Consider the following 27,052-nt stretch of genomic DNA (forward strand, 5'->3'; position numbering starts at 1 on the left):
TTCGAGTGTGATGCCTGGAACTGCAGATATGTGACATTCTAAAGCAGAGACTGAACACTTTCCTGTAATGGGCCAAATAGTAAATATTTTAGGCATTGTGGACCATTTAGTCTCTGTAGCAACTGGTCAATTTTTTCATTATTGCACAAAAGCAACCATAGATGATGTGTAACTAGACTGATATGGCTGTGTGCCAATAAAACTTTATTACAAAACCAGGCAGCTGGGGATTTGATCCATGGATCATAGTAGGGTAGAAGGCACTGGCTTTGGGTCATGAGGAGGGTGGGTGATGAGGCGACCAGTTGGCTTGACTTTTAGGTGACTGCTGAGGCTCCAGTCTCCAGGAGGGCCCATTGCCTGCCCCCCGCCCCATCCCAAGTCAATGTGAGACCTTGTGGAGGCCAGGAAGGGGCTCCTCCTGTTTCCTGCAGCACACACCAGCCTTGGGGCTGCAGAGGGCAGGATGGATCTTATCACCCTGTGTCCCTGGCACACGGAAGGTGTGAAATATCTGCTTATCAGATTGTCTCTCAATGAAACTGTCACTCCCCTCTTGGGCACGTGGTCTACCTGGTGCTCCTAACCCTGCTGGATTTCTCTGTGCCCCACTACCATCCTGTCTGGTGCTCAGCCTCCCACCTTCCAAGGCATCACATTGTTTGGTGAATCCCCTTGCTGTCTCTGCTCATGCAGTCACCTGGTTTGGTCTCTACCATCCTGGTCTTCCCTTCTCATGTCCCTAAGCTCCAAATCCAGCCTTCATAAACATTTCCTGGCTCCAGACAGTCCGGTCTTCTTGCCTTCACTGTACTGGGCCATGATCCCAGGCTGGGACTCTGTCTCTAGAACCAGAAAGTGAGCTCACTGAGTTCAGGGTTGGGTCTGATGTACCGGCAGCCCCCAGCAGGGCTCAGAAAATGCTTTTTCTTTTTGCGGGGGCCGAAGGGCAGTGAGGGCAAGGTGGAGCTGCCCCCTTCACTCAGATCTTAGCATCATGCTTGGCAGCTTGTAGCTGCTCAGTAAATATTGTTGTTTAGTCACTAAGTTGTGTCCGATTCTTTTGTAACACCATGGGCTGTAGACCTATTCTGTCCATGGGTCTCTCCAGGCAAGAATACTGGAGCGGGGTGCCATTTCTTTCTCCAGGGGATCTTCCTGACCCAGGGATAGAGTCCAGGTCTTCTGCATTGCAGGCAGATTCTTTACCACTGAGCCACCTGGGAAGCCCTTCAGTAAGTAACAGCTATAGTGGTTTCAGCCATTATTGGGCCAATACAGCAATGTCTGCTTCAGCTAAGCTCAAAGTGGGGAGGGGTGTCATCTTTTTGGTTAGAACTCGTGACTCCCCTCTAAGGCAGGGGACAAGGTCTCCTCTGACAATACGGCTTGGGGAGGTGGTGTTGTCTGTGTGCTTGGGACCTGAAAACTAATCCAGAAGCTTCAAGGGATATTCGAAAAGGCTTCCGATTAGGAGGCATTTGATGGAGAGCTAAGTGATATGAAAACTGTTCCAGAGAACCTGTTATTAATAAGTGGCTAATATTTACGTCTGCAGGCACCCTTTGGCATTATCCAATCAGAACCCCCCTCACAAGCACTGCTGTTAACCCATTCTGCAGACCAGGTGACCGAGGTCAGCAAGGGGAGTGGCCACCAGTGAAAGGCACTTGGGTTCCAGAGCTGTGCTGGGCACAGCACCATGGTCCCTGTTCTCACCGCCGAGAGTAATGAGCTCTCTGTCTCCCCAGTTCTTTATAATCTGAGGCTTATCTTCACTAGATAAGGGAGCAGGTAAGGCAGAGGTGTATTCTGGCTTGATCATAGGGCTCTATGGCCCAGAATATTACAAAACCCTGGAATGAAGCCAAAGTGTTGGGAGATTGACTCAGTTTTGGCAGATTAAAAAAAAAAAGCAAACTTTGATCAGACATGTAAAGTGTTAGTCGCTCAGTTGTGTCTGACTCTTTGCGACCCCATGGGCTATATAGCCCGCCAGGCTCCTCTGTCCATGGAATTTTCCAGGCAAGAATACTGGAGCGGGCTGCCATTCCCTTCTCCAGGGGATCAAACCTGGGTCTACCCACATTGTGGGCAGATTCTTTACCATCTGTGCCACCAGGGAAGTAATAAGAACATTTGTAGTGGGCACTGCCTCACCCAGACCCTCTGGCATCTCGTCCCTGCTTCCACGTGAGTGGTTGCTAAAGGCTTGCACCTGGGAACGTCTTCAGGGGGCCACCCTGGGACCTGGAGGACCCCTCTCTGCCCCACTCTTAGGCAGGAAGTACTGGGAGCATCTGAGAGCCTGCCTCTCCTGGGGGGAGGGGGGTGGATCCTCATCTCAGAACTTCGCACAGATCCCCTGGAGATCTGCCTGAGGCTGGGGCTTTGCTAAAACAGTCCCCCTTGCACAACTTCTCCCTCTGCCCTTTTCCTGACTCCCTTCATTGTCTCCCTTGGGAGCACAACCTGGATCCGTGCCTTCACACAAGTACATGCCTCTGGGAAGAGCCCCACCTGAGACAGTTTCTTGCAGCCCTTATCAGAGCTTTCATCATGTCCTGGCAGATGATATCCCAAGAGGAAATATACAATGTTTTGCAAACTCTTTATCCCCATGAGACCCAATGTACCCCCTGCCTGTCCAAGTGCTTTCACTAAGCGCCCTGAATGCTGCCTGAACTAAAACAGAGAGGTCGACGGAATTGCTTAAGGCCACAGAGCAGCTCCGCAGAATTTGCTTCCTGCCCTTGAAAGGCAACCAGGGTTTGGTGCTGAGGGTGGCGGAAGGGACAGGGGAAAGCAACGCAGCTCAAGAAAGAGGAAGAGACTGGCTCCAAAGAATTGTAAAATTTATTGTGTAAGTATTGCAGCTTTTCAGAATGTCATCATTGCCACTAATGATTACTGATACACAACAAGCGATTTCATCAGGCCTGTGGATTGGCATCCAAATACAGAGTCTTACGCAGCAGCAACGTGGGCACTGCACCCAGCGTGCCACGGAGTTTACACACATGTAACTTGAACAGAACTTGGGAAACGGGGCTGCAAAAGAGAGCGGTTCCAACACCAAGGGAGCAACGTAAAAGCGTCGCCGTCAGCACAACCACCGTGGAATCAGGCAGGCAAATGAGAACGCAGCAGGTCCTTCTGAGCTCTATAGTACAGCAAAATTTGAAGCGCAGTTTCCGGAAAACCAAACTGAACATTTTTCTCTCCTTTATCACCGGGATGTTTTATGGATCTGGAAGCTTGGTGTTGCATGTAGGAAAAAAAAAAAAATTCTCTGAAACGTACAATTCACAGAGCAGACAGACAAGGAGCGGAATGGGTTCGGTCCTCGGCCTGCCCTGGTTTTTGCTAGACGTGGAGAGGAGTTGCTTTCAGCTCCTGGCAAAAACGTGAGGACGGCTCTGAGTGCACTCTGCTAAGGCCGTCTGTGAAGACCTGGGTTTGTGGGGGGAAGTTTTCCTCCAGAGGAAATGTGATGATGGACAAACAGGGAAATAACGTGAGTAGAAAAAGCTGAGCTCCGCCACCTTCTCTGAGCCCAGCCTGGTCCCCCTCCAACCAGCCACTGCCGAGGACCCCTCCCCTTCAACCTTCTCCTGGCAAAGGGGGCCCTTCCAAGGGATGCTCAAAGGCTTTTCAAGAATAAGAACATGACAGCCAACACTGAGGGGAAGGCTGTATCCTCAGGGCTCTGGGTTCGGCAGGGAAACCAAGAGCTCTGCAGACACACCCATGGTCTTCTTGGGAGGTGCCCTGGCCCTGACAAGTTGCTTCACCATGAACTTCTGCAACTATCATCTGCTGGGCACAGAGCCCAGGCATGACACTGTGGCATCAAGGACTGGACTATAACACCGGGGCACAGTGAGGGGGATGCTCTGCCCTCAAGCCAGCTGAGGTCAGTAACCCTCTCCCCTGCTTCCTTTTCTAATTCATTGCCCATCCGGCAAATGCAGAGCACACCTTCCCCCCCACAACCCCAGGAGCAAGATGCAAGTTTTGGCTCAAAAGAAAGGACCTCAGGGGGACCTCGGGGACACCTCGGTCTGGCCTTAATCTAACACTAGAAACAAGGTCCGCATCTAGGTTTTTGACCCAGATGGGAGTTAAGTACTGACAGGAGGCTGGAGGGGTGGCCTGACCAAGGGAGGCACAGCCAGGGTGGAGGGAGGGCGGGTGGGACACGGCACAAGGGTGATGGGGGTGTTTTTAAAGCAGTCACCTCTGTCGCCCACGAGTGGGAAAGGCAGGCCCGAGTGAGTAGGGGCACTGTCCAGGAACGCTGCTGCCTGGGGACAGAAGGGGTCAACCACTTCCTCAGTAAGGCACTAGGGAGATGCTTCACGTAAAGGAAAGATACGTTTTTTTTAAAAAAAAAAACTTTGTAAATGTGTCCCTGTACCTTTCAGGACAAACTCTAGGGATGTCTCTGCATGAATGACCTTTACAAAGAATCTTCAAGAGAGAGGCAGAGGCTAGGCTGAAGACCCCACAGAGAGGCAGGTTTTATTGTCAAGGGACCAGAACTTTCTGCCAGGCTGGTGAGCGGGCACTCAGACACCTCGGTCACCTATTGGTCACCATGTTCTTAAAAGGTACATAGTAGAAATAGTTCAAATGGTCAGAACTTCAAAACTGTTCTCAAGTTTTTCAAGCAATAAAAAAGGTTGTTTAAAACAATAGTTATTGCCTCTTATCCTTTTCTTTTCTGTTAACCGGCTAGTTGGGATTCTGTAGAAAATGAAGAGACACTTCTGTGGGATGGGCGGGGCGCGGGGGGAGGGTGCTACTCTCTTGCCGGGGGTGTCACCCCATGGAATATGAGCCCGTCCTTGGTGGCAGGAAGGACTCTCATTTGCTCAACTCTCTCCCCGTCATCTCCATCTGCACACACGCACGCCACCAGCAAGGGGTCCCACCAATATCTAAGCGGTAAAATCCTGGTAAACGAAGAGTTGTGTCTGGCGAAGACGCTTGTGAAAATAGAGACACACAAAGACACCAAAAACGATGGTTTCCATGGGGAAGGGAATGAAAATGTGAAAAGAGAGGAGAAAGGGAAGAAGTCTGCTTCTACGTCCTAAAGCTTGAGTTTGTGTTGGTTTGACGGTTTTTCTCGTTTTCACCCTTTTGCAGGGTCCTGGGAGAAACCTGGGCATACCGCTCTTTCGTCTCTGGTCTTCTGGTTATGGGCCTGTTACGTGAGAACCGATATAAAGACAGGGGTGAGGTCACGTAGCTAGTCCTTTGGGCCTTTCCTACACGCCAGCAGGCTGCACCCACCTCAGCAGGCGCAGTGTGGAGCTGGCTGAACTGCTGAAGCATCCTGCACGCCCGAGCCACCTAACTGCCTCTGGTGGGGCCCTGGCGATGCAGGCAGGGAGCACCTTGGCAAGCCCCTTCCTATGGGGAACTTCATGGTTCAAAAAAGAAGAGAAAAAAAAACCAAAAACTAAGATTCCTTCAGTAACATTAATCTTCATTTCGGGAAGAGCAAAGCCCACCTTCCTGGAACTTGGGGCCTGGAGTTAACTTTTCCTATTTCATTTGCGATCCAAAGGCTGTCCTGGCCCAGAGGAGGGCTAAACACGTCTCCTTCAGGAGGGAATGTAGACCGAGGTAATAACCTATCACTAGATGGAAGCTTCCACTCTGCAGGAGGTCAGCCCTGGGGAGCCTCTCTCCAGCCCCAGCGTGAAGCCCACGCTCTGCCTGAAGTTGACCGGGAAATTCCGACATTTCTCCCTTAAAAGTCTTGACACACGTGGATAGAAGTTTCCATCAAACAAGCACTGACATATTTATATTAAAAAATAGTGCAAAAGCTCAACATTTATATAAATAACTCTAAACCCCTGCTTTGTAGTTTTTTTTCTTTACAAGGTAATACACACTTTCTCAGTTGGCACTCAAAAATTGCCATTTTTTTTTCTCTTCTAGTTCAGAAAACAACTTTTTTTTTGTAATAGGCCTCTTCTAATACAAAAATACTCCTGCCCTCGCACATACAGTTTCTCTTATTTTATATATATTTATATATATAATATTGCAGATCTTTAAACAAAGGTTTTGTGCAAATATGTCTTTAAAGTTAAGTGAAATCATCATAAACAAACAAAAGAAAGTAAGCATTCACGCACGCAGCTCAACTAGAAACAGAAAAGACTAGTGTAGAATATTTTTTTTTTTCTCTTTTGCCTTCAAGACACAGCTCAACAAAGAAACGTGGGGTTTTTTTTGCCTTTTTTTTTTTTGCAAGCTTTCTTAGCTTGTGCATTCAGACCAGACAGAACACGTAAATATTTATACACAGAGAGGTGGGGGGGGGGGGAGGAGGATGGTTACGCGTCGCATTTTCTGTGTGTCGCCCCGGCCTCCTCTCTCTTTTCTTTCAAGAAGTGCGGAGTGATTTGCGGTTTTACCTACTGCGGCCCCGGCCCGCCCTCGGGACTCCTAGAGGGGGTGTCCCTTCTGTTTATCCTTCTCTTTGCTCCAGGCCGCTGTGCTCTCCAGGGGGGCGATGTGTGCGGGGTGCAGCCGGGTGCCCTCCAGCAAGGAGGCCGGCCCGCTGCTCTGCTGGTGCTGGAAGGTGGAGGCGCCGGGGTAGTGGCCGATGACCTCGCTGTAGGTGGGGGGCGGCCCCTCCATGCGCCCGCCGCCCCCGTAGCACGTGGCGCTGATGCCCGAGTTACTGCTGGGGGGGCAGGGGCCGCCCAGCATGGCACTTTCCATCAGGTCGCTGTCGAAGATGGTTCTGTTCGGGGGTGCGCGCACCGACTCCCGGTTGAGCTCCAGCTGCTGCTCCGGGTCCCGCAGCTGGAGCGTGCAGGGGCCCTGGTAGGGCGGGGGCTCCTCCCCATCCGACAGCGAGATGGTGGGTGGCAGATCGATCTCGTGCTGCAGGTACGGGTAGGTGGGCTGGAAGCGGTGGAAGCGGTCCCGCTGGGCGAAGGCGGGCACAGCCAGGCGGTCGGTGGCCCGAGGCGGGGCATACACCTGCGGCTGGAGGGCAAAAGCCAAGTGAGGGTCCCTCCCCCATGCGCTGTAGGGCCCAGCCGGGGGCGTGGGGGTGTTGGTGGGGGGTGCTGCCTATGACTCTGCTCTCTGGGGAGTGAGGATGGGGGTAGGGAGCGGAGCCCGGAGTCCAGCGCCTGATGCCTGGAGAGCCCTGGAGTGTCACTCAGTGGCGTCACACGATGGAGGGAGGGGCAGCCCCAGTCCTTCGGGTGCCGCAGAAATTAAGGGCTGCTTGCTGGGGGTGGGGAGCGCACAATGTCCCGGCGGGGACCAGCCCGCCTGCCCAGGAGGGTTCTTCAGAGAAGAGTAGGAGTGGGCCTCAAGCAGCCACTCTACTAACAGGGGAGGTGCCTCCGACCTGGGGAAGGGAAGCTACTGGGCAGAGGGGCGTCCACGACAGCGGCCTCGGGAGCAGGGGACGGAGGGAGTCCCCCGACATCACTTGGGGGAGTGATGGAGGGCAGGCAGCGCTAGGACTCACCTCTGGAATTCCATTGCCTGACACCGTGCTCTCTGAGGGCCAGAGGCATCCTTCCTGTATGGGTAGAAGGCCACAATCAAGATAATGAACATATCCATCACCTCAGAGTTTCCTTGGGGACCTGTTTTCTTGAGGATCCCCAGGTAAGGCGGTTATCACCTGCAGTCTTGGGGGCGGGAGGCGGGGGCCGTCGCCTGGAAGAGTGTAATTTCCCATGTGGCCGCTAGGGGGCTCTGTGAGTCTCAAAACAGTTACCGACAGACTCACTGGGGTCTAGTTTATTCCCGGCGTGTGGATGCAGAGAGCAGACACACACTGTCACTGTTAATATGGTCACCCAGGGCCCTTTCGGTACTGATGTTAGGAATGCTCTGGTGCCAGGCACTGTGCTCAGTTCTTTAAAGCACCAACTCAATTCTCCCAACAAAACACCGTGTAGCTGAATGGCATCCGCCCAGCTGGTAAGAGGCAAGGCTGGGATCCAAACCTTTCCTGCTGCCTCCAGACTCCGTTCGGACTCAAGCCGGCCCGAGCAGGCTTTGTGGCCCCCGGGTGGGCCCCTGGCACAGCCCACATGGGCATCAGGAAAACAGATGAGGGCACACCCACCTGCTCCCCATTCAAGTTGGGAGCCCTGGAGAGGGGTGCAAGCAGCCAAGGTCAGCTTGGATCAATGTGAACTTGCCTAAACCCCTCTGTGAGGCCCTCCATCCAAGGTTCAAACCATCTCTGCCCACCCACTAGCCCAGGGAGTCTCCACTAGGGAGCTTAGGAATACACCAGTCAATGCTGGGAGGCCCCACTGCAGACCCCAGAATCACCGCCATCCTTGTCACCTGACTAACCCCAACTTGTGCACCTGGAGGTCACCTCTTCCTCCAAGGAGGCCTCCAAGGACCGACCATCCATCCACCAGAGGTCCCTCCCCAGGCTCCCACAGCATCTCTGCTCCTGTGCCAGCCCAGCCCCGCTGTGAGTAACCCAGCATCAGCTTGCTGCCCTGCACCTGCCCACCAGCTGAGTCTTAACTTATCCTGTTCCTGACTCAGTGAATGGCCCTCACACCTTTCCAGGTCCCAGTGCCAGACCCACGCGCTGCTTCTGCCAGCTCCTTCTCTCGTCCCCCTCCACTCCCCAACACTTCCTTCTCTTCCTAAAAGCATCCCTGGAAAGCCTGTCCAGCCTGCTCATGGCTTCCCCATCTAGATCAGGGGTCCGAAAGCTGACTCCCTCAAGGGCCAGGGGGTCTGTCACGCCACTAACAAGGCTGCTGCCGGGTGAACGCAGCCACAGTAAGAGTCCATGGGAATGAGCCAAGAGAACCTGATAGAGCGGGCAGTCGGCCCAGGTCTATCTATACCCAGGTGACCCCCAACCTGCCCTCAACTGCAGACTTCGAGCTGCGGTCTGTCACTGCAGTGGCTGGCATCTCTGTTGTCATCATCATGCGGTATTTTCTAGCTTCTCTGGTGCAGCGCCAGCTGGGACATGCGGTCTCAGGGCACAGGGCTTACCTGAACATGAACCCCACCCTCTGACAGATGAGGAAATGAACTCCCAGGGGTCACCCTGAAAAGAGGCCACAGCAGGACAGCTATGCCAGGGGTGGTCCCTGCGCCAAGCAGACAACAGCTGTCTCGGGGTCTCTCTGGGAGGTCATGGGGCCCCAAGACTCTGCAGATGTGCCCTGTCTAGTAGGGGCCCCAGGGGGAGGCGCCACACATATTTCAGGTCTAACAAGCCTCTAGCCGGGCATCCCCAGGGGCCCGTGCAGGTGGCTGGTAGATATCGAGGGGTACTTTCTTTTAGCCTCAGATGTTCAGGAACCAGAACCTGGATCCTGGCCTCCATCTGGGCACGAAGTCCCAGTGCTGCCCACATGGCTGTCCCCTTTCCGTGACCAGAATCCCTCACATGGGAACCTCTGCCATCTCCCTAGCTCTCACGACTAACATCACCCTTCCTGTGACCGTGCGGGGGGTAGGGGCAGGAAAAAGGCGAGCCCCTCCCATTTTACAGATGTGCACACTGAGGCTCGGAAGGGGTGAGATGCCCGGCCCTGGAGCACAGCTACTGGGCTGCGGTCTTCCCGTTTGTCCAAAGTACCCTCTTTTGCACCAGGATCTGAGAGGGGTAAAAAATAGGCCTCAAGCTGTTGCTTAGAAGCTGTGTGGCCTCAGGCAAATGTTCCCACCTCTCTGAGCCATAGTTTCTCCTAAGATGGGAAGATCACTAAGTGCAGATGTGGCAGCGCAGCTGCTGGCATCGTCACTTGGGCAACAGCAAATAGACAGGTGAGCCTCAGATGCTTCTGAACAGTAGCACAGCGCCCTCTGGGCACCCGGGGCCTCGGGGTTGGGGCACCCGTGTTCCCGGTCGAGGGACCTGAGCAGACATGCTCTTTGCTCTGGCAGCCTGGTGACGTACTGAAACCTGACACAAGTGGAGATGCCCGAACCTGCCAGGAATAGACCTGCCAGCCCGACGTGGCTCAGTCCCACAGACTCTGGGAACCGGAGATGTCCCTCAGAGCTGAGAGGCCACACTGGCCGCCCTGGCCTGATTCTGTCACTGTCCCGCTCCAACACCTGGCCACCACAGGCTCAGGGACGTGCTCCCCGCAGAGCCCCGGGGCTGCCCTCTCTGTGATCCACAGCCTGCCGGTCACACAGCTGCTCCTGTCCAGGCTGTTACACTCCACCTCACAGGTGTGGAGGTGGAAACTGTTTAGCAATGGACTCTGCACCGCCTCCTGGTCCATCTGCTGAGGAACACCCACTGGCGGGCAGGGGCGGCCTGAAGGCACAGGTGAATGAGGACTTCGGTGCTGAGATCTGGGGGAGGGGGAGGTCCCACCCTGCTGGGAGCTGCTCCATCTGCCCCAGTTGTGAGCACTCAACCCCAACACCACACGCACGTGATGGGGGCATCCAGGCGCCTGGAAGCTCAGGCACTCACCGAGGACAGGGCATCTTCCCTCCTCCTGCCCTGGCTGTGCCGGCCGATGAAGGAGCGGGCAGACAGCTTGTAGTGGCTCAGCAGACACGTGATCACCACCACCATTACCATGACCACCACCACGATGATGGTGATCTCAACGAACTCCAGCTCCGCTGCAAGACCAAGGGGACACGTGAGACGCTGGGGATCCCCGAGCAGGCAGGGGCTCGAGGCCAGCCCTCCTGAGCACTCACATACCCCAGCACACACATACCCCAACATCCCTGCACACCCCCAACACTCCGCCGCACCCACACACACAAACACAGATAACACCCACGCACAGACATATTTATCACACACACAAGACACACAGAGACACCACCCTCGACAGGACGGGAGGGTATGAGGGCCACCCCCACCTCCAGGAAGAGGCCTCAGAAAAACCACATTCCGGGAGGTTGCAAACACTGCAACTCTCATTTCTTTTTTTCGGGTTGTTTTGTTTTTTTCCCCCAGAAAGCGGAAAAACCCTCAAGTGCTGGAAAGGGAAAGAGGTTATTTTGATCCTGCCAGAGTCGGGGCGGTTTCTGCTGACTCGAGCGGGTCTGTGTCGGGGCCGATCGGCAGCTGGCCATGTGCCATGCCAGCAGAGCCCCCAGCAGTGGCGGGTGAAAGGCTGGGGGCCCGGGCAGTGACCTGGCTTCAGGCGGGGCAGGGGGGCACAGCCAACCTCCCCTGGTCTGAGGCTGCCCACGGACAAGCCAGGAAATGTGCCTCCCCAGATCCCAGAGGGCAGGCAGGAAGACCCTCCCCCCACCGCCCCCTGGCACTGACAAGCAATTAACCGAGGTCTCCCCAGGGGTACAGGTTCAAGCTCAGGGCCACTGACTCAGCGCTTCCTCTTCTCAGACAGACACACGGAAGCTGGAGGAGTGGGGGCGGGTGAAGGAAGGGCCTGGAAAGCAGGCAGTGAGGTGCGCTGTGTCACCATGTGCCATGTGCCACTCACCTGGGGCCTGGCCAGAGCCTGTGAGGGCAGCCCCTCCTGCCACCAGCCTCCGCTTCCAGCGGGAGATCGACGCGTCCCGGGTGGACGTTTCTGCTGGTTCAGCAGAACCCCTCCGCACGCAGCCTGCCCACAGCCCTCTCTGGAGCCCCGGCCACGCCTTCTTCCTACCCAGGCTCTGCGGGACACCCACCTTCTTCCACCATGTTAAGCCTTTTTGCCCAGACGTGCCAAAGTCTGCCTGATGCTGTGAGTTGAGTGGGTCTGCCTCCGAGGGGACACGTGGCAATGTCTGAGGACACTAGTGGCTCAGACTGGTGACAACAGTGACACACTACTGACACAACGGAGGGCGCTCCCAGAATCTAGAGGGTGAGAGCCAAGGTGCTGCTTAATATCCTACAGTCCATAGGACCATAGGGACAAAGCAGGTGCCAGGGCTGAGCATCTCCGGGCAGGGCTGAGCATATATTCGGGTGCCTTTTCATCATCCCGTCTCACAGGTGAGGGGACCCAGGTTCAGGTCATGTGACAGACTGCTTGCTGGTGACTCTCTCATTGGATGTCCACCGCTGCACCCAGAATTCCATCTGGAGCCTGGGTCCTGGCTCCAGCCTGGGGGGTGGGGGTGGGAGCCACATCCTTATCTTGCCCTGGGAGGGGCCAGGAGGGACGATGAAGTGGCCAGGGACATCGGTGAGTCCTTCCTGATGCCCAAGAAGGCTGGGCCCCTCCTGGTGGGAAATCGGACAAGTCTCAAACCCTCAGAGGGACTCGTTCCTTTTCCCGCCAGGAGGGTGTGGGGCCTGAGCTGGCAAAGGCCAGGACGTTGGCCTGGAACCCAGTGGCTGTGGCCACACCTCCTGCCTCCCCAGACAGGCTGGTCTGGGGCTTGTGTGCTAGGGCCTGGGATAAAGCTGCCCATTCAGGGGATACACAGGCTGGCTTTGTGCAACACCCACGCCCCCTCCTCAGAGGGGCCTGCAACCCCTCCCCCAACACCGTGCACTCTTCACCCCAGCCTGGACCTGGGGTAGGCACCCTTGCCCTCCTCTGCCCATCTCCAGGGGCCCCGCCCACGCCTGGCCTGAAGCAAGGGAAGGGTCTGTGTCTCCATCCCAGGCCGGGTGGTCTGCAGGCTCCTGGCCAGGCCACTGCCCTCCTCCAGGTGACATCCGGTGGGGAGGCAGCAGGGCTGGAGGTGCCCTATTGGGGCAACAGATGAAGCCCCATGGGCAGAGTGGGCATGAACAAAGCCCACAGCTCTCCCGACCCCCAAAGGACGGGAGGACCTGATTTCTGGGGTGCAGTGTCAGAGTGAGAGAATCACCCCCAGAAAGGAGCCCAGGGTGCTGAAGGCACTAACGTGACCGCCCTGGCTCCTGGGCCACTACCCCACACAAATCCACATGGGGGATGACGGGGCGAAATTCTCAGGAGACCACAAAGTGCTTCCAGGCTCCATTCTGGAACCCAGAGGCCTGGGGTCGCAGCCAGAAGGGAAGGGCGACTCCTTAGGGTTGCAGAGTCCCTGAGGCGGCTCCGGGGCCGGCACAGCACTCCGTGGGGACACCCAGGCCAGCTCTGTGACCCTCACTCACTGAGTCCATCCTGGTTTCCCCACGTGGACGGGAGAGGCTGTGTGGGAGCCCACACGGCCAGCACTCAGGGAACACTCCCTCAATGTGACCATGGTTAGTAGGGGCTCCCCAGCACACCAACCAAAGCAAACAAGGACAGTCCAAACCCCTATGTCTGAAGAGAGAGAGTCAAGCAGGACCCAGCTGGATATTTCAGGGTGTGCAAAGACACGGGGTCTTCCTAGGTGGTGTTAGCGGCAAAGACTCCACGCGCATGCAGGAGACGTTAAGTGATGGGTTCAATCCCTGGATCAGGAAGATCCCCTGGATGAAGGCATGGCAACCCACTCCAGTATTCTTGCCTGGAGAATCCCACGGGCAGAGGAGCCTGGCGGGCTGCAGTCAGGGGGGTCACGCAGAGTCGGACACAACTGAATGACAGAGCATGCACACAGACACAGAGGCATAGGGACAGGGGGATTGAGGGGGTCAGGAGAGGCCCCCCGCCAGCAGGTGATTCACCTCAACCCACAAGGCAAAAATAAGCCTAGGCTGGGTGTCTTGACCTTGGTCATGGGGTGAGGTGACTCTGATCCCCTGGATAGCACAGTGAACTTTCACACTCAGGGTGCTCCCTCCTGGAGACTCTGCCTTCAGGGAACATGAACTCACCTCTTTGGGACATGCATGAGAAAGCATCTGCTGGAATACGGGGCAAATGGGGGCCCTGAGGGCATTTGCACCCACAGTCCCGTCCCCACCCAAGCCACAAACAGAGCTGTGGGTGGCCACCCTGTTAACACAGGCTGTGCTGTCCACTTGCCCCACGCTCCCCCTGGGCCCCAGTTCTGCTTGACCTCATCTGCCTGGCCCCTCTGGATCTTCACGCTCAGCTCCTCACTCCTGCTCCCACTACAGGCATCACTAATCGAGCAAGAGCGCCTCCTCATCAGGTCCACAGGGTGCTCCAGACGTGCACTGCTAGCAGAAACCCCAGCAGGCCAGACAGCCCCCAGGCAGGCTGGGCCAGTGCAGCCACAACTCCCCATCTCTCCAGAACCTAGAAACTGTTGGTGAAGCTGCCTGGCCTTTAATGCCGCAGCATATTCAAAGAATTTTAAAAGCAACGAGAGGCCAAAGTCTGCAGGATGGGTGGCTTCTAGACTTCCAGCCAAGAGAGGAGCCCCCAAGATGCAGAGTCACACCGATCCTGCCTCAGCGTCCTCAATCTCACAGGCTTCCCTTTACCTGGACGTGGGACCAGGTGGCCAGCATGCTGGCGGAAGGGATAGGTCCAACCGCTGCCCTCCACTCAGTTCAAGTCTCCTGTGACCACGGGGCTCACAGCAAAGCCTGGTCACAAACAAAGGGGAATCAGAGCAGGAGGGGGTGGCAGGCTGGTCCCCAGCCCAAACGCCCTGTTGTCATAGCAACCACTCACTGGGACTACAGTCAGGATGCTAACATGTACAACACGTGCACCACCCTGCGCTGAGCCCACCTCCCCCAGGTCTACCAGAGCCATCACCGTAATATTGTGTAGACGAGCCAACCAAGGCACAGACAGAAGTTCCTCCAGGTCAAAGGGCAGGGCCAGTCCCAAACCCAGAGTCTTCTTGAAGGAGCGAGAGGGGAAAGGGCCTTTATCTCCTGCTAGATGCTCCCAGCTTTCTCGAAGTATCTGTCAGTTCCCCTGCCTATGTAGGAACACCTCAGAAGATGCCTAGTCCTGCATCTGCCAGCTACTGACCGTGTGACCCTGGGCATATGCACCCCTGAGAGCTCCAGGAAAGATGAAAAAGTACATGTCGAGGGCTCAGAACAGGGTGAGAGACAGTGGGTTATCCACTGTCACCACCGTCACAACCCCCTACATGCCTTTGGGACAGCAGGCACCCCTCATCCAGGCTGATGCCCTGGAAACACTGAGCATGCTTTACGGGCCTCTGTCCCAGGGTCAGTCAGAAAAAGTCACCCAGGGTGGTGGGGAGACTTACGGGCACCGGTCCCTGCTTCGAGGACCTGCGCAGAGATCAGGGGTCTTTGGGGAGAAAACATCACACTTCCCTCATTCTGTTCTGGGCGTCAGGTCCGCTTCCCATGGGGCAGCGGTCCTGTCATTTTTCTTGGTAATTTCCCCCTTGGGGTGGTTGATGGACGTGGCAAGTTCTCTGGGGGTGGCCAAGCCCATCTTCCACATGCAAAGTAAGGTCACTCTTATTTAATTGAGCGTCGTCTTTCCTCGTGAATAACTTCAAATTAACAGCTTTGTCTGCCTCATTGGAGCAGCCTGACTCTGCTTTTGTGTCTCCTCCTGAGACAGATGCAGTCACTTTGAGGTGTGCATACGGGCGTCTCTGGTCCTTTCCCAGCTCGCCTGACACTAGTGAGGGGTAGTGTCTGGGAGCCCCCTCAGGGCCAGGTGTGGCCCGAATCTCTTTGGGTATCATCTTATTGAATCCTCAGCTGCATTCTGTGAAACAGACATTAATATGACCCCCGCCTCCAACTTATAGATGAGGAAACTGACGCTGCGAGAGGGGAGATGACTGGCCAAAGGCCACACAGTTCAAGACCCCAGACCCCCAAGCCTGTGCTTTCAGGGATCGGTTAGGCCGACAGCCCCACACCCAATTGTCCTGGGTGCCGTGGTCTCAGAATGTCAGGAACAGTGTTGGTTCAAGTCAGGCACTCGTGTGGAATGGGACTGGTTGCCAGGGTAGACTGGGACTGCCTAGAGCATCCCTTGCCATGTGGTCCATGAAGCCAGTATCTTGGCCAGTGGTCCCCACCTCCCCACCAGCACAGAGGAAAGTCACAGGATGGTTGTTAGAAAGGCCTCGTGCCATGCATTCGGGGGAGCTCTGGGCACCTCCCACGAAACTGCATAAAGACACAGCTGCCTTCTCCTCTGTCTCTGAGTGCCAAGGGCTTGCCCAGGACAGGACATCCCTTCCCATTTAGTTCCCACAAACCCCCGAGGGGCAGTGTTGGTCCCGTCAGGCCAGGAATCAGAGAGCTGTCCTGACCCCATGACTTCCTTCCCTGGCAGCTGGGGGAGCCAGGATGAGCTCTCAGAATGCATATTTTAAAATAAAATTAAACTGAATAAAAATTCATGCGTGGCTTTAAAAGGAACCCAACTCTACCGAAATATAGTTCTCAAACTCTCAACCAGACTTTCGATATAGGAAGAACATACAGGATCACACAAGTGACCTGGGATATTATCACATTAAATGCAACCCGGCAGGTTGCCATGGATAGGAAGTCTGTGGTTTCTACTGGCGACTGGATTGCAAGTAGCTGCTGATGCCCTGTGGTTTGGTACCCGTGTTCCTGTTAGGGGTGGTTAAGGTAAAGATGCAATTCTTTTGCAACCAAGTTCATGGCCCCCTGTTCTGAGTGACGGAGCCAGACCTAAACCAAATGCAGGAGCCTCAGTTCAAATCCCTGTCCGGCTGCTTCCCGGCTGTAAATGGGGAGAGGGCTGGTGCAGAATTTGCCATGCAACGTGTGGGCACAACCGTCAGTGTTTTCTGTTATCATCGGAGAAGCAGCCGGATGCTGGAGAGCTTTTCTCTTTCCTTGGCTGGAGAGCTGGGCCAGAGTCCACCCAGCTCCTGCCAGCCCACAGGAGGTTTCCAGACCAGACGACCCCCCCTACCGCCCCCCGCCCTGTGTCTGCTCCGGGTGGAGGGGCAGCCGGCGTGCTCCCTGGTTAACAAGCAGTCCGTGCAGGCAGCCCTGTCTGGCCTCCTGGCCGCACACTGAGGAATTAGGAATTGGCACTGTCTGAAATTTATGAAAATCTAATCTCGTTAGGCCTGCCTGGATGAGACTGGCCGGGGCAGGCCTCATTGTCATTCTGAGGAGCCCCAGCCAGCCTGGGGTTCCTGCCGCTTCATTTACTGCCCCTCCCCCCACCGCATTTGAATAAGAACCCAGCTCCTTTCCCCCCCTGGAATTTCAAATAAAATTGAGCCAGACGTCAAAGGAATAACTTTCTGATCACTCCTGGTGCCATTTCAAACACCCCTGACGGCACATTGATTTCTTAGGGTAAGACCGTTTGTAAGTAAAAGAACGGATCTTTCTCTTAAGGTTCGGGAGGTGGGCAGAAATCTAGGCCAGTTTTCTCATTTTTAAAGACGGACTGTACGCTTACCCAGTCCCTACTCTGTGCCAAGCATGCAGCTGGGCGCCAGGCGCCTGATAGCGGAGCACATAACCATGAGATACTGTCCCCGACGCTGTCCAGCGCTGGGTGTGGGGCGGCGGGGGAAAGCCTTGCACTGGGGCCCGGGGCTCCCAACATTGCTGCTCATGGGAGAATTCAGAGCACTGATTCAGAACACGAAGTGTGCCCCCAAGATTCCTGGGTTCGAATCCCAACTTTGCCACTTTCACTGTGACCTCAGGCACATCACTGAGTGTCCTCATTTGGGGGAGGAAACACGGAGGGCTGACCCAGTCCCCACCCCATGTGGCTGTGGTGAGAACTGTATGGGTCAGTTTGCAGCCACAGGCTCAGGGTGGCAGCGCCTCTGTGAGGAGAACACCCGGGAAGCCTCATTATGTGAAATCCAGAACCCCAGGCCCTGGGCCACGCCTCTCTGCCCCACACAGACCTGAGCTGGGCGGTGGAATCACAGTGGCTGGAGAAGGCCCAGCAAGGCGGGTCCCTCTGCCAGCACTGTAGCTGACAGACGGTGCAAGCTGGGAGCATCTCTGAAAAGCAAAGTAACAATCGCTCAAAACTGTCAAGCGAGAACTCCTGACCAGACAAATCACCTCCTGGGTATTTATCTCCACATGCAAGTTTACTGGGATTCTCTGCCTTTAGCTCTCTGCTCTAGTGAGGATTTTGTTCTGTGCTCTGTGAAGAAAAGTGGAAGTGTGAGTCGCTCAGTTGTGTCCGACTCTTTGCGACCCCATGGACTGTTGCCCACCAGGCTCCTCTGTTCATGGGATTCTCCAGGCAAGAGTACTGGAGTGGGTTGCCATTCCCTTCCCCAGGGGATCTTCCCGACCAGGGACAGAATGAGCACCTCCTGCATTGCAGGCAGATTCTTCACTGTCTGAGCCACCAGGCAGGGAAGCCCCTGTGCTCTGTAAGAGGACCAAACACAGCCTACTCCAGGGCCTTTGCATGAGCCCCTCCTTCTGTCTGGAATGATCGTTCCCAGGAGCCTGTGCCTGCTCCCCCCTCACCTCCGTCCTGGTCTCCATTCCAATGTCACTTACACAGGAAGCATGCTGAGCATCCTGTCTGCATCAGTGTCTGCTCTGGTCCCTGGGACCCGTGTCCCAAGCCTGCTTCAAGGTTCTCTGTAGCTCTCATCAGGGGCTTGCGTCTCTCCCTCCCAGAATGCCAGTGTCCATCGCTCATTCTCTGTGTCCCCAGCACCTTCTCCAGAGCAGGCACACAAGAAATGCATGGCATAAAGGATTACAGTGTTCTCGAGTATAAAGAGGCGCACAGGAAGGCCCACTGCAGGTGAAAAGGCAAAATCCCTGGGAACCACTTAAACGTCCCCCCTCTAAGGGGCTGACACAACCTAGGAAGGAACTGCCAGCAGATTTGTGTACAATGACAACTTGTACACAGATTTGTGCTTCTTCCTGAGCAAGAGAAGCTATCCAAAGTGACGGGACCATCCTTGTTTAAAATAGCACAGACGTGTGTATTTTAAAATAAAAGTGATTCGGGTGATGCATACGAACTTCTGTGAGTGACTACATGCATCTACGTGGCCCAAGGGCCAGGCATGGTTATCCTGGGGGGTGCCCTAGACGGGACAGCTCCTTCCTTGTAATAGACACTCTTGCACACTCACCTTCGAGCACGTGCAATTACATTCACAGTAAAAGAGACAAAGCATCTGTCGGTCTCCAAACCAGGTGGCTGATCCCCGGAATGGGGCTTCCCAGAGATCTCCTGGCAGAGATGCTGTCATCTTGGGTCTGGCAGCACTTCTCGGGGGATCAGGGGAGGCTGGGTCAAGCTCCTCAGCCTGGGATTGAGGGCAGTGGAGCCCTGGCTTCGGGTGCCTCTGATGGGCCCTGGGAGTTTAGGTGCTGAGCTAGGGTTGCTCTTCGTGGGGCAGGCGAGGGCCTGACCGCCCCTCCATGGTGCCCTGGCTGAGGAGCCCAAGGTGATATCCAGGTGCCAGGTGGTCGTCTAGTCCCCTCGCCTGGAGAGGGGAGACAAGTGTGGCTGAACACAAAGCTGCCCTGTGAGACTATGTCTCCCGACTCTCTCCATCACCGGCTGAAGTGACGGCCACTGTGGGGATGAAAGTGTTGTATTGTGGAGCCAATGGGACGACAGAAGACGGGCCACACTCACACCACTCCTTCCATCCACCTGAGCCACCTCCAGCCTTTCCTCGCCTGGCTGACTCCTTCCCTCCCTTCCCTCTTCCCCCGCTGGACTGTACCTGCGTGCACGAGTATGCATGAACACACACACACGCTTTTCTGCTGGGCTTCCCCCTGATCCCTCCCTGAGCTCCCCAGCATGTGGGCATCGCTCTCTCAACTCTTGTCTACCCTACTCTGCTCAAGAGCATCTCAGGATGGGAGCACCAGATCTCAGCTCTGTAGCCTGTCCAGCGCAGCCTAACAGAGAAGGCTCCACACTGGTCTGTCCCAGTGTCGGTGGAAGCATTCGCAAGCCCCGGGACCATACAGTCAAGGTGCACTAATTAGCCAACAAATTCAGGGCCAGGTTTAAAGGATGTGAACAATAAGTCATCAATCCCACAAACCCTTCTGTGTTGTGCATCTCCTTTAACTAGTCACCTAGTCCTGCATGTAGGCGAACTGCCTTCTTGAACCCAAGTGGCAAAGTGTGCAGCACTTCACTCATTTTTGGGCTTCAGCCCACACATCCCAAGGTCACCTTGCAGGAGGTCACCTGAGAGAGGGCTGCAGCTGGGTGATGGGTGAGCCCTGAGTCTCAAAGTGTGTGTGGGAATGGGGAGGTAAAATCAACTCCAGGGTGAGCAGAGGGCCTGTGTAATCATTTTAGAGCCTCGTGATTAAACGCTCCTTCAATAAGGAAAGACAAAGCCGTGCCTTTTATCTTTCTTGCTATTACCCAAATGGAAAGAACTAATGGGATTTTTTTTCCTATTGTCACCGACATCGAACATCTTTAAACACCCACTGTCAGCAAAATATCAATCACCGTTCGCGAGTTATTGGCAGAATGGAGTGAATTTGTGGTGACAGAGAGCGGTTTCTGTCAATGGACATGGAGGGGCAACGGAAAGTTATTTAAAATAAATCAAATGCGCTTTGTTAATTGAGGAGAGGAGGCGTGGGTGAGTGAGCTGTCTGCGGTGGCAGCCTCAATGACCGTAATCAACTTGGAGGGCGTCGTGGCAGGACCTATCAAAGTCTAAAAGTCATGCTACCTTTCCAGCTTGCAATTTTAACTTCCAAGATTGTACCCAACAGAAAAATCCACAGAAGGACCTGAGAGCATACACGTATGAGGACACTTCTGCAGGGTCTTTTGTGACTGTGGACAACCAGAGACCATCTAAATTCCACTAAACTAACCTTCGTATATATGTGTCTCACTGTCTTGCCATTTTATGACCCCAAAAGCCCATTCCTGGGCATGTATCCAGAGAAAACCACAATTCAAAAGGAGGCATGCACCCCAACGTTCACTGTAGCACTATTTACAACAGCCAGGACATAGAAGCATGTCCCCTGACAGAGAAATAGATAGAGAAGACATGATACAAACACACAGTGGAATATTACTCGGCCATAAAAAGGATCAATATAGTGCCATTTGCAGAGACTTGGATGAAACTAGAGACTGTCATACAAAGCGAGGTAAGTCAGAAAGAGAAAAAGAAATATCATTTATGCACACATGCTCAATCATGTCTGACTCTGTGAACCCATGGACTGTAGCCTGCCAGGCTCTTCTGTCCAAGGAATTTTCCAGGCAAGAATACTGGAATGGATTGCGATTTCCTCCTCCACGGGATCTTCTCAACCCAAGGATCAAACCCGTGTCTCTTGCATCTCCTGCATTGGCAGGTAGATTCTTTGCCACTCTGCCACCTGGGAAGCGCATACAACTTATATGTCAAATATAGAAAAATGGTACAGATGAACGTAGAAACACAGTCACAGCTGTAGAGAACAAACTTATGTGCACCACTGTGGGAAGAGGAGTGGGATGAACTGGGAGATTGGGATGGACATATACACACTATGTATAAAACAGATAACTAAGGAGAACCCACTGTTTAGAACAGGGAACTCTACTCAATGATCTGTGGTGACCTCCATGGGAAGGAAATCTAAAAAAAGAGTGGATATATGTATCGGTATAACTGATTCCCTTTACTGTATAATAGAAACTAACAACATTGTAAAGCAACTAAACCCCAATAAAAATTACACACGCACAAAAAGACAGGTCAGTCCTACAGTGGGGTTTCCCAGCCGTGGTGCTACTGAGATTTGGGGGCTGGATAATTCTCTGCGGTGGGGCCTGTGCACTCTAGAGTGTTTAGCAACATCCCTGGCCTCTGCCCACTAGAATCCAGTAGCACCACCACGGCCAAGTTGTGACAACCAAAAGTGTCTGCCGACATTGCCCAGTGTCTCCTGGGGAGCACAGAACCATGCCTGGCTGAGAACAGCTGACCTATATAGGTCTGAGGATGGATGGCTATTTTTGCAATTATTGCCAAGCAGAAATAATGAAACTGGAACAGTATCTATAATATGCACCCATTTTTATAGCAAACGAGGATAAAAATCAAATTGTTCATGATGACTACTACTGAAAGAAGGCATCTATCCTTTACACTTTTTGTATTTCTATATTGTTTGCATTTTTTATAACAAACATGGACAGCTTTAGTTTCACCGATCCTAATTTACATACCAAAGAGACTGGGGCACGTGTGCTTGTGTGTGTGTGAGTTTCCGAACATGGTGACAACGTGACTCTGGCTTGCCCTTGCCACTCGGGAGTCACCGTGTGCTCCTTGGAAACCAGCAGTGTTTCTTTCAATTACTGATTTTCAAGAGCCTGGTGTTTCCCAACATGAGCTCAGAGGGGCTTGGGGGTAGCGCCAGGCGAGGGGATGTGAAGGGGGCTCAGTCTCCAAGCCTCTTTGACAAAGAGCTCAGCTCTGAATCGGCCCACAGTGCAGCCGGGATCGAGCCACTTCTCAACAGCTCCTCCATCAAAACGGCGGCCGCGTGCTAGGGGCCTTCAGGGTCGGCGGGACCGGTTTGGTCAGGGGGGTCTCAGCGCCAGCCAGGGGTGCCCCCTTCCGTTAGGACCACGAGGGGCCCAGCTATTCTAGGTCTCATCCAGGGCAGAGGCAGGAGATGCAATGACGGTCAAGGTCACACAGCAGGAGAGGCCGGAGAAACTGTGAGGGCAGAGTGGGTTCTCCTACAACCCTGGGCTCTCGAACTGAATCCGATTCAGCAAACACCAGGAGCAGGGTGAGCAGAAACCCCGGAGCTGCCTGCCTGGGTCCAAACCCCAGATCTACCCATGGCCAGACGTGTGACCTAAGGACATGGCTAAATTCCTTTTCAAGTGCCCGGTACATGTCAAGTAGCCCATAAGCATCAGCTGTTATCCACAAGGACTTGCGTGATTCTCCTGGGACCCTGGCCTCCCACTTTTCACGCCAATTGCCTCCTGACAGCCTGCACGGTCCTGTCGGCCTGGCAGCATCTCAGCTGCCCTCTGAGCAGAACCTCTGCTTCTCTCTGGCAGGGCCTTTGCCCAGGCTGATTCACCTGCCCGGGACGCCCTCTCGCCTCCTCTTCCTCCTAATCCAACTTCTGACCCCAGGTCCAATTGCCCCTGTGGCCACTTCCTTCTCTGGCTTTCTCTGGCAGTTGTAAGCTCTTCCATGTAACTGGAGGTCTCTTTTGTAAACAGCACCCAGGTTATCTGCTATGATTTCCAAGAAAATGCACATGGACTTAGCCATCCCTTGGTCAGTGTCTTACTGTCACTGTCCATCTGCCCATCAGCATGTGGTCTCCTTGTCCTGCAGCTTCCCCAAAGCCAGCATGAGACTGGCAAGCAGGAGCCTTTCTGCCCAGTCTTTGAAGGACTCCTCTTCAACCCTCAAAGCCCAGCGATGGTTGCCCCAGAGCAACTTTTACATCCTATTACAGTGCCAAACCCTGGCCATCACTATGTGGGACTCCCAGCTCCAAGGAAGAAGGCATCCCCTTTACTGGTATCTGGCCTACCCTGGTGCTCAGGCAGCGAAGAAACTTGCATTGGTCAACGCATAGTCAGGCAAGCAGCCAGGAGCCTGGAACCTCCAGAGCAGTGCAGGGGCTCGAGATGTGGACCTACAGTGGGGGGCTGGTGTTAAGATCAACCAACAAGAAGTGGCAGTTCTCACCTCCCTTCCCAAATCCTCTGCTTAGAGCAGAAGGGTACCTTGCATTACGCACTGAATCTGTGTCCCCCCCAAAATAATAAGCTATAGCTCCCAAACGTGGCTGTATTTGGAGATGGGGCCTCCAAGTAAGTGATTAAGGATAATTGGGGTTATAAGGGTGGAGTCCTGGTCCTATAGGATTAGTGTCCTTATGAAAAGAGACATCAAAGGGAATTCGCTGGTGGTTCAGTGGTTAGGACTCAGAGCTTTCACTGCTGGGGCCTGGGTTTAATCCCTGAGTTTGAACAAGCTCCAGGAATTAGTGATGAACAAGGAAGCCTGGTGTACTGCAGTCCATGGGTTCGCAAAGAGTCAGACATGACTGAGCGACTGAACTGTGAACTGCACTGGGGAACTAAGATCCTGCAAGTTGCACAGTGCGGCCAACAGAAAAAACAAAAAGGAAGAGAGACCACAGAGCTCACTTTCTCTGCACATATGCCAAGGAGAGTCCATCTGAGGACACAGCAAGAAGGCAGCCGTGTATGCCTGAGGAAGAGCCCTCACTGGCACCGTGAACTTAGACATGAGCTCACTAACACATCTTGAATAGTAGGAGCTGATGCAGGGAGACTGGCTGGCTGCAAGCTGTGGAAGTAGGAAACCTGCCCTGGGTGGGGGGGCAGATGGCCGGGTGGGGGATGGGTCTATGGGAACACAAATGTACCTGTGGGGACAGCAGCAGCCTGCCCATAACCCCATGCATGACGCCCAGGGCCTCTGTGATATTATTTTCTGTGAGGGATATTCTCTTCCGTGGTCTACTTCCAACCTCAGGGACTTTGCTGTCCCACACGATCATTCCAGGAGCCCATTCACCAAGCACCTGCTACGTGCTGGGCCCAGACTCTGGGAGCTGAGGTTTCCCAGGGTGATAAATAAATCCTACTCTCCACAGCAAAAGGGTTCAGACCTGTGCTGCCAGAAACCTGGCTAAATTTATTTCTGGGACAGACGACTGATGGTCTGGACTCTCCCAAGGCCATTCATTCTAACAACACACCTACAACAGGCATGGCCCCAGCTCCCAGGGCTTCCCAGGTCTGAGCTATCATCTCATGGACCTTTCCTAGCAGCTCCAGGGTTGGGGGGCTTAGTCCTGTGGCACCCTTGTTACACGGACAGGGAACCTGAGATTTGGAACTCACACAGATCTCTGTGTGGGGCCTGGTATCCTAACTGCTGTCCTCTGGACCAGAAACTCAACACAAAGCCGCAGCACAAACCACCACCTCCCGGCCGCCCCAGCTGAAGTGGTCCCTCGCTCTGGCTTACTTCCTCTTGTCTCGTAGCAAGAGCAGCAGCCAACAAAGGACCACAGGGACCAGACTGGACCACAAGGTGACACACGCACCACATGCTGGCCGGGGAGGTAGAATGGCTCATCGTCTGGATGTGGGATGCAGATCCAAGGGAGAGTCTGAACCCAGGGGGAGGAATTCCTGACTGAGAGTTTATTTACAGGCTTGGGGTTTGGGTGGGGGCTCTAGGAACCAAGGAGGGATACACTGACAGTTGGCCACTGCATGGACCCCTTGGCTGGGAGCAGCTCAGGTAGGGGGGTGACCTCACCCCTGTAGAACCCCGCCCCCCACACCCCAGCAGGTGGGAGCACCAGCTGTCTCTGCCTCCCTCCAAGGGCCCGCAGGTCAGGGTTTGTCTCAGGGTGTCTGTGCATCTGTCTCCCACTGTTGACTTCCTGTGTCCGTATGGCCTTCTCTTTGAGCCGTCTGTCTTTCTGAGGGCCTCCTGTGGGTGCACATGTACACATGTGTTTGTGTGTGTGTTTGAATTGTCTGGTGTCTAAATCTGTCCAGTCTTTCCCTGTGGTACTCATGAATCCCTTCCTCTTTCCTTTTTGGATGATGAACGAAGCAAATCCCCAGAGGGCAGTGACAAGCTTCCCAGACGCCAGACGCCTCCCCGAAAGCGGTTTGCCACTCCATGGTCTCCACCCCACAGGTGAGGCTACTCTAGCCCTTGTATCATTTCCTCTTGAACATCTTCCAGCAGCAAAGCAATCCCAAACAATGGAAAGAACAAGGTGCTCTGAGGGACGCAGAGGCTCATGGTAGGACTGAGATGTGGACCAGCAGGGCCGTGGGAGGCAAGCAGCCTGGTTTCAGACTTGAGTCCAGACGTCCCACTTCCTGTATGTGTGACCTTGGCCCCCTGCCCTGCTTCCCTACCGTAACACATGGATCAGTAACAGCATCACCTGCCAGGATGACTGAGGATTACCTGAGCCAGTGTTCATGGGGTTCTCAAGGCAAGCATACTGAAGCAGTTTGCCATTCCCTTCTCCAGTGGACCATGTTTTGTCAGCAAATTCTGACATTTTGAGCAAACTCCAGGAGATGATGAAGGACAGGGAAGTCTGGCGTGCTGCAGTCCATGGGGTGGCAAAGAGTCAGACACGACTTAGCGACTGAACAACAACATTACCACCTCAGAGAGGCCTCCCAGTGGCCCCATCCCAAACATACTCACCTCTCACCTCCTTCTGCATCTCCCGATGGCCAGTCTTGGCCACGAGGGGCAACGCAGTGTAAGTTAGGAGCCTGGATTGTCTGCTCTTTCCCACAGGGCTTCCCAGGTGGCTCAGTGGTAAAAAAAATCTGCCTGCCAGTGCAGGAGATGCAGGTTTAATCCCTGGGTCAGGAGGATCCCCCTGACGAAGGGAATGGAAACCCACCCCAGTATTCTTGCCTGGAGAATCCCATGGACAGGGGAGTGTGGCAGGCTACAGTCCATCCGACTCTGCAACCCCATGGACTGTAGCCCACCACACTCCCCTGTCCATGGGATTTCAGAGTCAGATATGACTGGGCAGACACGCATGCACCACGGCTCTAGGGGCAAAGGACAGTCCCTCCCTAGTCTGCTCGAGGACAGTAATGTACCTGCAGAGTGCCCAGCGTGTAGGACGGTACCTGATAAGAGTAACTGTCTTTATTGACGTGCCTGCCTACTGACTGCTGATCTCACCTCAGCAGGAGGAAAGCTCCACGCAAAGACCCTGGTTTATCTCGTTCTCACTGAATCCCTGGAGGGCAACACCATGCTTGGCACAATATGCTGCTGTCAATTAATAATTGAAGGAAGAAGGAATTCACATCCAAGGCCCACTCTCCAGGACTCACTCTCTCCCCCAGAGGCCAGGGGATAGAAGGCTGTTGATGAAATGTGGAGGGTCTTTTTACAACACGAAATCTGCAACTACCATACGACCCAGCAATTACGCTCCCGGGCTTTTAGCCCAGAAAAACGAAAACTTATGTTCACACAAAAACCTGTGCGTGAATGTTCATGGGGTCTTTATTTGTCTCAGCCCCAAGCTGGAAGCAGCCCAGATGCTCCTGGGCAGGTGAATGGTCGAACTTACCGTGGGTGTCTCTGTGGCACAGAAACAACAGAAAGGAATGAACATACATGCACCAAATGACCTGGGTGGATCTTTAGAGTCATGCCAAGTGGAAAAAAAAAAAACCCGTCTCAAAGGGTTACATACGGTATGATTCCATTTATATAACAGTCTCAAAAT

The 27,052-nt window shown here is 54.2% G+C and overlaps 1 protein-coding gene across 5 annotated transcripts in view; it reads right to left on the bottom strand.

Moving 5' to 3' along the window:
* Window positions 1–2,838: 2,838 nt before the first annotated feature.
* Window positions 2,839–27,052, bottom strand: part of PMEPA1 (prostate transmembrane protein, androgen induced 1) — a 57,967-nt gene continuing 33,753 nt past the window's right edge. For 3 of the 5 annotated variants that reach the window (XM_055434346.2, XM_055434354.2, XM_055434360.2), the window contains exons 2-4: window positions 10,475–10,629; window positions 7,517–7,570; window positions 2,839–7,020 (exon numbers count right to left, since the gene is read on the bottom strand). In XM_055434346.2, coding sequence (XP_055290321.2) covers window positions 6,472–7,020; window positions 7,517–7,570; window positions 10,475–10,629 — 758 coding nt within the window. In that variant the 3' untranslated portion in view covers window positions 2,839–6,471. Of the gene's footprint in view, window positions 7,021–7,516; window positions 7,571–10,474; window positions 10,630–10,730; window positions 10,808–11,468; window positions 11,603–27,052 lie in introns of those variants that run through there. The other 2 variants (XM_088843900.1, XM_088843899.1) reach the window with 2 other exon arrangements.

Source organism: Moschus berezovskii, chromosome 15 (genome assembly GCF_049115385.1).
Source record: "Moschus berezovskii isolate FMDL1 chromosome 15, NW_MosBer_1.0, whole genome shotgun sequence".
Taxonomy (NCBI): domain Eukaryota; kingdom Metazoa; phylum Chordata; class Mammalia; order Artiodactyla; family Moschidae; genus Moschus; species Moschus berezovskii.